Source organism: Lampetra planeri, chromosome 54, assembly GCF_965212315.1.
Source record: "Lampetra planeri chromosome 54, kcLamPlan1.2.h2, whole genome shotgun sequence".
Lineage (NCBI taxonomy): Eukaryota > Metazoa > Chordata > Hyperoartia > Petromyzontiformes > Petromyzontidae > Lampetra > Lampetra planeri.
Window position 1 is genome coordinate 7,519,493 of NC_136160.1, and position 13,541 is coordinate 7,533,033.

The following is a 13,541-nucleotide window of genomic DNA, read 5'->3' on the forward strand; positions in this document are numbered from 1 at the left end:
AGCGGCAGGCGAAGGCTGCGAGAACGCGCCCGAGAGGACGCGTGCCAGCTTCGGTAGACCTTCATCCAGCAGTGGATAGATCACGACTGACGTGTAGTCCGGTACTGTTCATGGGCTGCCATGATTATAGCTGGTTACTTGCTGAGCAGCCTTGTTGTACACACTGAGACACACACATTAACACACTGAGACACACACACTGACACACTGAGACACACACACACTGACACACTGCGACACACACTAACACACCGTAGACCAGCGCTGTCTGGTCCGGCCGGCGTCACGTAGCGAGCTGACGGACGAACGGAGAGACGGGTGGGACGACACACGCCCAACACCCACCCCATGCCCACTCCGGCCCCTACTTGGCCACCGCGTACACGGCGCAGGTGCAGCCCACGGCGATCTCCTCCCAGCGCTCCTCGTAGCGCGCGTGGCCCGCCTCGCACGCGCCCCGCTCGCGGTACAGCACGCGCACGTGCGCCATGACGGGCACGGACACGACGCTGTGCGTCTCGCGGCCCGAGTGCGGCTCCACGCAGCCGGCGCACAGGCAGGCCGCCTCGGGCAGCACCTCGGGCACGCGGTCCGCCTTGCGGTTCAGCCTGCGGTGGGGAGACAACGGCGATTGTGTCAACGTCGTCCTCGTCGTCATCACCACGATCCATGGGGCAGGTAGCCCGTAGGTGTCCTCTGGGGCCGTCCATAAATGACGTCACGCGATTTTGGACGATTTAGACCCCACCCCCCTCGTCACACGGCGTCACAAAAAGTCAGACCACCCCCTCAAATATGACGTCACAAAGCTCTGCCCCCCCCCCCACCAAAACATGCTTCAAATCACTTTAAACTATTGTCATTGTAGTGTGTATTTAATGTAGCACTGCACTCTGATGTTGTAGGTGAAAATACGTATTAAAAAGGAGGCGTTGGAAAGCTGAAAATATTCAACGTCTAACTAAAACTGCAGATGTTCAGAATATTATATTGAAATTATCTTATAATTATAAAATATTGAAAGTAATCATAACTATAAAAAAAATACTTGAAACTTTGTAGTAGAACGAAGCAAAATGTAGAGTACAATTATAGTCACAAATTCATTCCACAGAATGAAAAGCCCTCGTAAAAATCATTAAAATAAAAATGGTAATAACAATCATTCATAATTTTTTTTAAATGTATGCTTCTCCATTCTCCCATGGAGAACTAAAATGCTCCTTCATGGAATAAATAAAAGGTGACCTTAGTACATTTAAATAATCAAATAGTTAATAATGAAAAAAATATAGTTTTGTTATAACAATTATATTGTTTATATTTATTTAATGTTGTGCATTTTGATGGGACGTTTGGGAAATCGTCGTTACTCGCCAAATGTATAGTTGCTACCCGGCAATAGTCGTTACCTGGCAACGGTTGTTGGCAATAGTCGTTACCTGTCAATAGTCGTTACCCGGCAATAGCTTATAGTGTCCATATTCTTGGTTATTTCGGTAAATTCACGTAGAAGGGAAATAATAAAATAATATAAATATTAAAAAAAAAATCTCACGACGTTTCGTGAGAAATTTTATTGTTTTATATTTATATAATTTCATTATTTCCCTTCTACGTGACTTTACCGAAAGAACCAAGAATATGAATCCCTGCAGTCACAAAAGCTTTAAATCAAAATGTAGCTCATAGTGTCGTTTGTCTGCGTATTTCCACACGCACCGGTACGTCCAGGGTGAGATGGAGCGCTCCTGTAGGGGGCTGCCGGGGGGCAGAACCCCCCCGCGGCTGGGGCAGGGCGGCAGGGCGGCGTCCTCCTCGTGCTGCCGCCGCCGGCCCTGCAGAGCGCTCGCGAGCCGCAGCAGCTCCTCGGGGACGTTCATCCGCTTGAGGTGGAAGGCGTCGGGCGCGTCCTGGCGGCAGGGCTCCTCCACGTGGCCATGCGCCTCCGCCACCATCGAGGCCAGCGGCAGCAGCAGCAGCAGCGGCAGCAGCAGCGGCAGCAGTCCCGTCGTGGACGCGCGCTGGTGCAGATGAATGTTTCGGTTACGCAAGGACAAAGATCACCCCACCCCATCCCGTGTAGCCGTGATGTGAGTATGTATGTTGGAGCCTTTGACAGGATTCAAACTTCCCGGCATGTTCTACCACGAGCGTGTGTGGTCAATGTAGACTCGATGCTTCGTGTTCAAGTGTGTCTGTTTGGTGTTTGAGCATCTTAACGCCTCCTGTATGTTGAACCTCGCACCCTACGTAGCCAACCGTTGTGCTAATCGGAGGTGCGGGGAAAGGACAATAAACTATGGGTATCTGTGTGCGTCTGTGGGTCTCTCTGTGAGTCTGTGGGTCTCTGTATGAGTCTGTTAGTCTCTGTGTGAGTCTATGGGTATCTGTGTGAGTCTGTGGGTCTCTGTGTGAGTCTGTGGGTCTCTGTGTGAGTCTGTTAGTCTCTGTGTGAGTCTATGGGTATCTGTGTGAGTCTGTGGGTCTCTGTGTGAGTCTGTGGGTCTCTGTGCGAGTCTGTTAGTCTCTGTGTGAGTCTATGGGTCTCTGTGTGAGTCTATGGGTCTCTGTGTAAGTCTATAGTTCTCTGTGTGAGTCTATGGGTCTCTGTGTGAGTCTATGGGTCTCTGTGTGAGTCTATGGTATGTATGTTGAACTTATTTCGCACCGTACGTAGCCAAACACGCGAATCGAAGATGCGGGGGGCAGCACAACAAACTAAACAAAAAAAGCAGTATCTTGCCTAAAGCCACGTTCGTTGACATCGTGCAAGCCTGAAGTGAATTAAAAGTCATCTTCAACGTGTTGTTTTCTCATTATCGTCATCGTGGATCGGACAAATTTAGCCGAGACGCCGGTGTACGGCAGCCTCCGCGGAAACGCTGTCGCAAGAGGTCACGCTACGTTCAACGCATGGGTCACTTCGCTGACTACGAATGCATCGTCAGCAGGCTGCTTAGGGCAAGTTGCCGTTAGCGGGCAGCTGCTAAGGCCGGGACCGGAGCACGTGGAAGGTCGTGTGGCCGGACCCACGACCGGCAGGGATTTCTACCCCCAGCTCCGATGTCCACACACCGCACCGGGAACTTAATTAAGAGGCCGTCCATAAATGACGTCACGCGATTTTGGACGATTTTTTACCTCCCCCCCCTTCGTCACACGGCGTCACAAAAAGTCAGACTCCCCCCCTCAAATATGACGTTACAAAACTATGCCCCCCACCCCCAAAATAAAAATATGTTTAAAATCGCTTTAAACTATTGTCATTGTAGTGCGTATTTAATGTGGCGCTGCACTCTGATGTTGTAGGAGAAAACATTTATTAAGAAGTCTATTTAATTAAGTAGAACGTGTCGTCTATATTTAAATTTGCGCATTTTGATGTGAAGTTACATTTCTCAAACCCCCCCCCCTCGTCACACATCGTCACAAATGTCTGCCCCCCCCCCCCCCCAGGTGCGTGACGTCATTTATGGACGGCCCCGAAGACCGAACCGAATTCGAGCATGCCCAGCACCGGCCCCGATATTCGGCTTAGCCGCGAGCAGGAATCGCATTGAGTTGGCTGGGATCGTAACGCCACACGCTCGACGCGGAACACTAACCGTTAACCGTTAACCGCTCCCCGCCGCGCTACTGCTGCGCACCCAACCTTCACGATGGTCGCACGCTCAGCCAAACGCCGTCCCGAGATGAGGGCTGCGAAAATCCGCAACCGGAGCATCTGCGCAAAAGCCGCACCTCGTGACGCCACGGGACCCTGAGGCAGCGGTAAATTGGCCACGTTTGTTCGTCACGTGACAACTTAATGAATTGGCGGTGTCGGGTGGAGGAGGCTTGACGACACAATAACGTCACTCACGTCGTTTGACGCAACAACAACGAAACAATTACGTATCGTTACACCGGTCGCGAATGACAATCATGCGTTGAATGCAACCATTGCAAGAGCTCACCCCAGGCCGTACACACACTGGCAGCCTGCTCGTCCTCTACGTTGCTCCCATCGCGAGTGTCAATTCGCAGTCACGAGCTCGCACACGCCGCCGTGTGTCTGCGCTTTAGACGACGGATGCGTCGACTCGCTCGCTCGCTCACACGCAACACAGCCGCTGGCGTGAATACGCACGGCGCTGAGCGAGAGATGCACGCAAAGACAACCCCCCCCCCCCAGCCTTAACAGACTGTTGGGGCACGTGCTGATAGTGAGCAGCACCTACGAAGGCCGGCACTGCACACGAGGAGGTGGGTGGTCGGCACCACGCCCGACCGCCTTTGTCTCCCCGGTGGCGATGTTTGCACAAGACGCAGACAGCACAGACACACAAGAGGTGCGCGTGTGGCTCCTTACCATCGTTGGACTTCTGCAGATCATCGTAACTCCACGGGGTCAGGAGCTGTCGGATGGCTTCGAGAGAAGTTGCCGGGTTGCGCTGTCTCTCTCTCTCTTCCTTTGGGTCGGTCGGTGCGAAGCGACGCCGGCGTTGTACCTCTGCCACCGGAGATGCGACGGACTTTATACACTTCACGATGTGATGCAGGCGGCGGTGGAGGCGGTGGAGGAGGTGGTGAGAGGGCGGAGACCCTTCGCGCATTTGCGTTGCCATCTGCCTGGGGCAGAGTGCGGGTAAAATTCCAGCTGTGCGACGCGGAGACACCGGGGCGAGCAACAGTGAAGACAGAGAGAGAGGGGGGGATTGAATGACGGGGGGGAGGAGTTAAGAATGGGGCCCGACCATTGATTTATCTTTTTTTAAACTCTCAAACTTGCTGTGTTCGCGCGGAATTTTACCGAGCCCAAGTTACGTCGAAAAGCCCAATTTGTCCGCTGGAAAACACTGCCGTTTCTCTTGGCACGGAGCAACGAATTGCGAAGATTTGAATAATGGAATTCGTCGAATCGACAGAGAGCGTCCGTGTGCACCCTACTGCTTGCATGGGTTACCCCCATACGTATGTTGTTGAACTTTTTTCGCACCGTACGTCGCCAACTGTGGTAATCGAAGGTGCGGGGGACAACAAATTGTTCTAAAGACATGAGTTTGTCAATCCAGATGATGACGATTTAAGAGTGCACATCTCTCAGTGGCTTCATAATATCGGAAGGAAAGAGCGTTCCAGACGGCCGCTAGCGCGTGAACACACAGCCACTGCAGGATATGCTTGGGCCACGTTACGGGAAGCGGGGGACAGTGCGTCGAATTCCATTACATATTGATCTGTATGTGCACCTGTACTTCACCATCCCGATCTAACCGGCGTGGTGAAGTATGGCCAAACAACCCCCCGACGACCCGCATGGCGTGGGAAGCCCCCCCCCCCCCCCCCAGTGCCGGATTATCCTCGTAGCACAAGTAGCGACATGTGTAGTAGCTACATAAGTAGTAGCGACATAAGTAGTAGCTACATAAGTAGTAGCTACATAAGTAGTAGCTACATAAGTAGTAGCTACATAAGTAGTAGCTACATAAGTAGTAGCTACATAAGTAGTAGCTACATAAGTAGTAGCTACGGGCCCCGCACTTTCAAGGGCCCCGCGCTAAATGCTTCCAAGCTATCAATTCCGGTTCAGTGATTCTGCACTTGCTCTATTACTATAGCACTATACCGCCTTCAACTTTTATGAACGACTGGATGTTCAAGGTTAGCGATGTGTCGTATTATCTGGCTGTTTAGCAAATGAAAAAATAAAATTACTTTACTATGCAAGTAAAAAAAGTTGTGTTTTAATATTTATGTTTTTAATTTAGGGCCCCTTTATAACCTTTGCGACAGGCCCCGCACGAGCTTCATCCGGCACTGCCCCCCCCCCCCCATCCAGCAGTGGATTCACAAAACGGCTACGGCTGTACATGTCACTAAAAAAATGCGATTCCTAATCTCAATGCACTTATACACCGTCTGTGTTTAAAGTCCTTTCAAGGCGCCATAGGTGATTAAGATGCAGGATCATTTCAGATGAATTTTGTTTTGCCCCCTTTTCCGCAAATTGTTGTGTTGCAACGTGTAACTCCGGAACAATCGCGGGAGAGTGCATCGCCCTCGTGATTGGTAACGACCCGCGGAAGCAGGCAACGCAGAAGCACTTTTGAAATCCGTTCAAAGCACCCGGGAACGCTGCATCTTGCCCGCGAAAGAAAAACGAACGGCTCGTCAAGGCGAACACTTTAATTCTCAGAACGGGAATTGTGAACCGAATTTAAGTGAAAGAATGCGATGTGGTGAAATGACGTTCACACATAAGCGTCCGTGATTTTAATCGTGGAGTCAGTTTAAAAGAGGACAGAGATGGCATGCAGCTATGGAGATGCCAAGAGACGACACCGAGGGGTTTGTCTGTGTGCGGTTCATGGTGAGCAGCTCACTACAATTGAGACGACTATTGAATCACGGATGGCAACCTGAATTTCAACCCAGGATTCTAGCGGTTGACAGCTCACCGCTCTGACCCATGAGTCATCCGATAACCTCTCAATGTCATATGTGTACGCATATGTTGTATGCGTGTACATGTATGTATACGTGGTGTATATGTTGTATGTATGTATATGTGTTGTATATGACACTTCACGTGGCCTCAAGGTGCACATAGCCTGGCACAAGCGCCGTGGTGACGTCACCGCCACATAGTGGCGAATGGCGGTTGTTGTTGTATATGTAGGTCGGCTCAGCCTTACATGAGTACCTGGTGCGGTGTGTAAACTTCGCCACTGGAGAGACAAAGGCGGTCGGGCGTGGTTCTGGCCACAGCATCCCCTTGTGTGTCGTTCCGGCCTTCATAGGTGATACTCGCTAACAGCACTTGCCCCACAGTCTGATCAGGCTATATGGGGATCTTTGTCTTTGTGCACATACATGTTTATATGTATGTACACATGTATTGTGCATGTTGTTGTAGAGCAGGAGTGTAGCGCTGAGCGCGCTATGAATCTGGCGACCCGAGTTTGATTCCCACTCACGGACATCATCAGTGACGATTATATGAACCAGTCCTGGGCCTCTCCTAGGTCGACTCAGCCTAAAATAAGTACCTGATGTGGTGTGTAAACATCGCCACTGGGGAGACAAAGGCGGTCGGGCGTGGTGCTGGCCACAACACCCCCTCGTGAGCCGCTCCGGCCTTCACAGGTGCTACCCGCTAACAGCACTTGCCCCAAAAGTCTGCGAAGGCTATACGGGGCATCTTTGTATTTTTGACTTTTGATTGTGCCAGCGAGTGCCACTGGGCAACGAATTTGCAAGAACGCCGGACCGCGTGCAATGCACTGAAGATATATCCCATGCAAATGCGTGGGCAGTGCCACCCTCTACGGGTATTTTCACTTTATCGCGTCCATGAGATGAGTGCGGCTTTTACGACGATGAGGCTGGCCCCATAATGTAGGAATGTGGAATTTCCACGTCGATTTCAGCTATTGCCAGCCACTCACTGCCGCATAGGGTTGTTGTTGTTGTCTTTACCAAATGTTTACCGTCTACTCAGGGGAACCTTTCACTTCTGCATTTAACCGTCAACTCACTTCCCCTTTCATGTTGTCTACCCAAAACGAGTGATGGCGATTCCACATTCCTATGACCTGGTCCAGTCTGCCCACAAGACAACCACTGTGGGCGCCACAGTGGCGAGATGTTAACTGCCTCGCCTGGTATACAGGAGGGCATGGGTTCGATCCCGACCATGACGCCTGTATTCATGGAGTTTGCGTGTCTCTCTCCCCGTGGTCGCGTGACATTTTCCCGGGATCCTCCGGTTTTTTTCCTCCGCATTTAGAATCAACATCACGCGTTTCGAGTATTTGACTGCTGCTATGCATTTCCAAACGACGATGAGCCACTTGCGTTGAGCTATCATTCGTGACAACCAGGCCGCTTCTGAAAATGAGCGACGTAGCTCAGTGGGCCCTTACCTGCTAAAATACAAAGTTTAGTTTCGACTCCCCAAAAGGGTTGCACTCATTGTATCGACCCTGTAGGGATGATGAGCTGAGTCGACCCTCAACCAAGATTTGAAACGCTTCATCTGATTGTGCGTCATTGCCACTCTGATCACAGAACCCCTTTGCCGAGATACAACTCAATAAAAATAATAAAACTAACGAAATACCATCCTCACTGATACGCTGGCAATCGTAATGCCTTCTTTTCAATAACGATATATTTATTCAGCCCTTAGTCGATACACTGCTGGATGAAAGTCACCCCACTCTGTGTCAATCACAGGGGGAGGGGGGGGTGTTTAACCATACTTCACCACGCTGGTGAGTGCGGGTTTGTGAAAGCGAGGGGCGCAGGACCGGTTCCGATCAAACTCAGGTCGCTGGGCTCATACAACGTTGTTGTGAGTGTTTGTTTACAAACGTCCCCCAAGTCTGTTACAAGGCGATATGGGGTATCTTGGTCTTTGTATTAACTACATAACAGCGGGGAACGGTAGTGGAGCAGTAATGATGAATCCGGCGACGCGAGTTCGATTCCCGCTCACGGCCAACACTCGTAACGATGATCTGAACCGGTCCTGGGCCTCCCCTAGGTCGACTCAGCCTCAAATGAGTACCTGCTGCGGTGTGGAAAACATATTACCACTGGCGAGACAAAGGCGGCCGGGCGTGGTGCTGGCCACCAACCCCTTTGTGTGCCGTGCCGGCCTTCATAGGTGCTAGTCGCTAACAGCATTTGCCCCGACAGTCTGCTAAGGCTGCACGGGGCGATCTTCGTCGTTGTGATGCCGCAACATTAACAACAAACCTTGCGGTGTTTATTATCTTCGTGACAATCGTCAATTTAGATGCCAGACAACCATGGGATCAGAAAAGGGATTTTCCATAATTGACCGCATCCATACAATCTTTGACATTCTCCCAACAATATAGACATACACAATCTAATCTTAATTTAGGAGCTTTCGTGACTGCAGGAATTATTCTTTGGTTCTTTTCGGTTAAGTCACGTCTAAAAATAAAATAATAAATTAAAATAAAATAACATATTGCGACGTTTCGATTGCAACACAAGCAATCATCATCAGGCATAAAAGAAATAGCAACAAAAATCTAACTAGAAAAAACTAGATACAGACATACAAGCAGACAGACATCACAACGGCACACAGAGAGAGGAGCAAGCTGACAACGCGGCACGGGCACGCAAGCCTGAAAATTAGGAGGCAGGCACACGAAAATTAAATAACCTAGTAAAATATCGAAATGTAATTGTGTGTTAACCGACTCTCTGTGTTGTATTACATTACATTTCGATATTTTACTAGGTTATTTAATTTTCGTGTGCCTGCCTCCTAATTTTCAGGCTTGCGTGCCCGTGCCGCGTTGTCAGCTTGCTCCTCTCTCTGTGTGCCGTTGTGATGTCTGTCTGCTTGTATGTCTGTCTATAGTTTTTTCTAGTTAGATTTTTGTTGCTATTTCTTTTATGCCTGATGATGATTGCTTGTGTTGCAATCGAAACGTCGCAATATGTTATTTTATTTTAATTTATTATTTTATTTTTAGACGTGACTTAACCGAAAAGAACCAAAGAATACACAATCTACATTTCTCTCCGTTGAGATATTTCAGCGCATGGCTTTGCTAAAAAGACAGGGGAAGTGACGTGGTCGAGGATTTCCCCTTGGACTGGGGCGAGCTGGTGATACAATCTGGAAGCGGTGACATCTCGCCGCCTTTAATTACAACGGAAACTCCTACCCACCCCTCCAGGTATCATTCCACCCGTCGCTGCCCTGTGTTCAAGTCATCCCCACCCTCCCCTAAGGAACCCGGCTCACAGCGAGCGACCACCCCGACGATAACGGCCGCCGTGACGTGGGGCGCGCGGACGATCGAAGCACCGCGCAGGGCGCAAGGGGGGGGGCGGTGGCGACTCCCCCCGGGGTGGCGATCACGCGAACTGCCGTGGAAAAAAAACTCCCGATGGAAACAACACAGCGGTCGCCTCGCCTCGCACACGTGGTTGGGACCTTGCGAAATGAGCTTCCGTTTCACGTGGAGTCTCTTCTTTCCACGCCCCCGCCGTCCCGTGCCCCCAAATACATGGGGTTTGCATGTCTCTCTCTCTCGACTCCGTGATCACGTGGATTTTTTTTAAATCTCCGGGTGCTCCGGGTTTTCCCCTCCACATTTAGAATCAAGGTGCATTGAGATTATTTGATTGTTTTGCTGCTATACATTTTCCAGGTGATAAGCCATTTTTGTTGAGCTATCATTTGTGGCCAGGTCGCTTCTGAAAAATAAGTTAATGCCTGAGTGGTATTTGCCTGGTTAGATTAAACATTGTTTATTTTTACTTGTATATTTTTACGTGATTGTGTTTGCCTTTCCTATACTTTTCACCCCTGTCGTGTTTTTGTACTGTTTGTTGTTGTAACCATCTGACCCGTCCCGACCGGACATCTGTTACAAAGAGCTTCATAGCTCATCGGATTCCTCCAGTAGAAAATAATATTCTGATTCTAATCTTGAGATTTGCTGTTTTGTATCGCGACCTACGTAACAATGCGTGTGTCCTATGTATGTAGGCTAAACTTATTTTGCACCGTACGTAGCCCGCCGTGCTAATTGGAGGTGCGGGGGAAGGACAACAAATTAAACATGAAAAGCAGTTCTAAAGACATTAGTCAGTCAAAATAAATGATTCAAAAGTGCGTAGCTCCAGTGGCTTCCTAATATCGGAAGGAAGAGCGTTCCAGACGGCCGCAGAAGCGCATCTGAAAGCGCCACGCGATGCAGCGAACATCTTTGTTCAATCGCCAAATATCCGCTGCGGCGATGCCTGAACCGTTCGCGTGATGGTTTATGGTCCGTGAAGAGATCAGCAAGCTATTGTGTCCCAAGATCTCTACCGTATGGCAGAACATGACAATACATTTTAACACGAAGGCTTTCGCGACCAATGTTATTCATAATGAAGGTTTTTTTGTTTATTATACCGCGTAAATATAAATGTGACGTTAACCCACCACCATCCGACACAGCCAAATAGGAAGGTTTGTCACGTAAACAAAACGTGGCAATTAGTTACCACTTCAGTTCACCGGTGTGTTGGAGAGTAAACCCACGACAACATTTATAAATGTTGAAGAGTAAATTGTTAAAGTTGTGCGTTTTATTCTCCAACACACCGGTGTGCTGAAGTGGTAACTAATTGGCACATTTTGTTAACGTGGCAAACCTTACTAATTAGCGGTAGTGGGTTAACGCCACATTTATGTTTACGCGATCTAACCCAACAAAAAACCTTTATCATGAACTAGCCTTTTGCCCGTCCGAGGACGGATGTATTTCATGTAAAGGTTATAATCCCTGGTCCATCATGACGTCTTTTTTACTTCGATGCCTCAACAGCGTTACGGAGATCGCGTGACGTGAGGGTTCTGCCTTTGAAGTGAGGGTTGTAAGTTGACGCCGAGGAGGGGGGAGGAGGCGCCTTTCCCCCCCCCCCCCCCCATGTGGAGTGACGTCACCAGCTAATTGATATTAATACGGGGGGGGGGTGTCCATTTGGAGGACGTCACCTGTTCATGATTATTAATTAGGGGGGCTGGTCGACGTGGAGCAACGTCACGCGCGGGACACACAGACATTCTTGGCCCATTATAGTAGTAAATTACAATAAATGGTGCAGAATTATTATTCTTGTGATGTATTTTGTCCCGGTTTGGACGCGCATTGCCACTATTTCACCAAGCCAATTCGTTTTAAATCTTTAGCTAAAAAAAGCCAACAGTTAATGCAAATTATAAGCAAACCCATCGCAGCAGGAAAATGCGTGCAGGCTGAGGATGATTCGATTTTGGAACAACACTCCTAAAGGTGCGCCCCTACAGGCTTGGGGTGCAGAGCATGATGGGAGCTCTCTATTCCTGCTATTTTCTGAGCACAACGTCTGCGTGCTCCTAAATCTATTCGGCATCCATTGAGGGCACACCGATTTACAACCTGGCATCACCGTGAAGTAGGGCCCTAGTGGTGGTGGTGGCTGCGCTGCACGTGGCTGCTGCCGTGATCCAGCGTTGTGGAGGCAGCAGCGAGGGTTGGTGGATCACACACTGATGGGGCTGTGAAATACCTTCCACATGGAGGTCGAAAAGGATGTTTGCCATACCCCTGGCTCGTCAGGAGAAGGCGGTGCAGCGAGTGGGCTAATCGCCATCTGTTTCCATCTGTACGGGGGGTAGAGCGTTGCCCCCTCACTCCGGGTGCTCACGTGGATAATAAACACTCGTCATTCATTGGGTGACAATTACTGAAAATAAAAACCCAATGTCACAATCAGAATCGTTATTTATCCTCGAAAAATCCGATGAGCTTTGAAGCTTTTTTTCAGAGATGTCCAGTAGGCGCAGGTCAGCAAGTTACAACAACGAATAATTCAAAAAACAATAGGAGTGCAAAGTATAGGAAAGGTAAGAAAGTCACTAAAATGCATAAATAAGGATCAAAAGTTACCAATCACATTGCCAATTGTGGTTGTATCCGCCTGAGTGAGTGAGTGCGTGAGTGAATGAGTGCGTGAGTGAGTGGGTGCGTGAGTGAATGCGTGAGTGTGTGAGTGCATGAGTGAGTGCGTGAGTAATGCGTGAGTGAGTAATGCGTGAGTGCGTTAGTGAGTGCATGAATGAGTGCGTTAGTGAGTGCGTGAGTGAGTGGGTGAGGAGTGCGTGAGTGAGTGAATGAGTGGGTGAGTGAGTGAGTGGGTGAGTGTATGAGTGAGTGCGTGAGTGAGTGAGTGAGTGCATGAGTGAGTGCGTGAGTGTGTGAGTGAGTGCATGAGTGAGTGTGTGAGTGCGTGAGTGAGTGCGTGAGTGAGTGCATGAGTGAGTGAGTGAGTGCGTGAGTGAGTGCATGAGTGGGTAAGTGAGTGTGTGAGTGCGTGAGTGAGTGCATGAGTGAGTGAGTGAGTGCGTGAGTGAGTGCATGAGTGGGTGCGTGAGTGTGTGAGTGCGTGAGTGAGTGCATGAGTGAGTGAGTGCATGAGTGAGTGCGTGAGTGAGTGCATGGGTGAGTGAGTGCTTGAGTGATTGAGGGAGTTCGTGAGTGGGTGCGTGATTGAGTTTGTGTGTGAGTGCGTTAGTAGGTGCATGAGTGCGTGGGTGTTGAACGTGGCGTGTCATCCTCGACGTCGCCTCCGCCTGTTTGTCGCTGGTGATTGCCGTGCGCGCCCCGTGTATGCAAAGTGTGTATCGTTTCCTGCGCTCCCTTGGGCTACGGATGAGTAACCTCATCTCTCATTACTGCCATTTATGACGCTCAAAGACGCCTCCCCCCGTACATTGCAAATCCACTCGGGCAATTCACTCCTCGTGCGTCGGTCGATCATTTGTTTGTCCATTCGTATTTCCATGACTGGCTGTCAACAAGTAACCAACGAGGCCGTTGTGTCGGTGTTGGGGGTGACCTTTCGTTGGGGCTGGGGGTGGTGGTGGGGGAGGAGTGGTGGCACAGCAGTTGGCACGTTGTGTTATGAATCACGGCGGTGATCCGAGTGCGATTCACGACCACGGCTAACATCGGCGATGCGTGACTCTA

The 13,541-nt window shown here is 49.8% G+C and overlaps 1 protein-coding gene across 1 annotated transcript; it reads right to left on the reverse strand.

Moving 5' to 3' along the window:
• Positions 1–364: 364 nt before the first annotated feature.
• On the reverse strand, positions 365–4,378 carry LOC144735053 (interleukin-17C-like). Its single transcript, XM_078617438.1, has 3 exons — positions 4,355–4,378; positions 1,723–2,024; positions 365–608 (listed from the first exon to the last, which is right to left on the reverse strand). Exons 1-3 carry the CDS (start codon positions 4,376–4,378, stop codon positions 365–367), a joined length of 570 nt encoding a protein of 189 aa, XP_078473564.1.
• Positions 4,379–13,541: the final 9,163 nt, after the last annotated feature.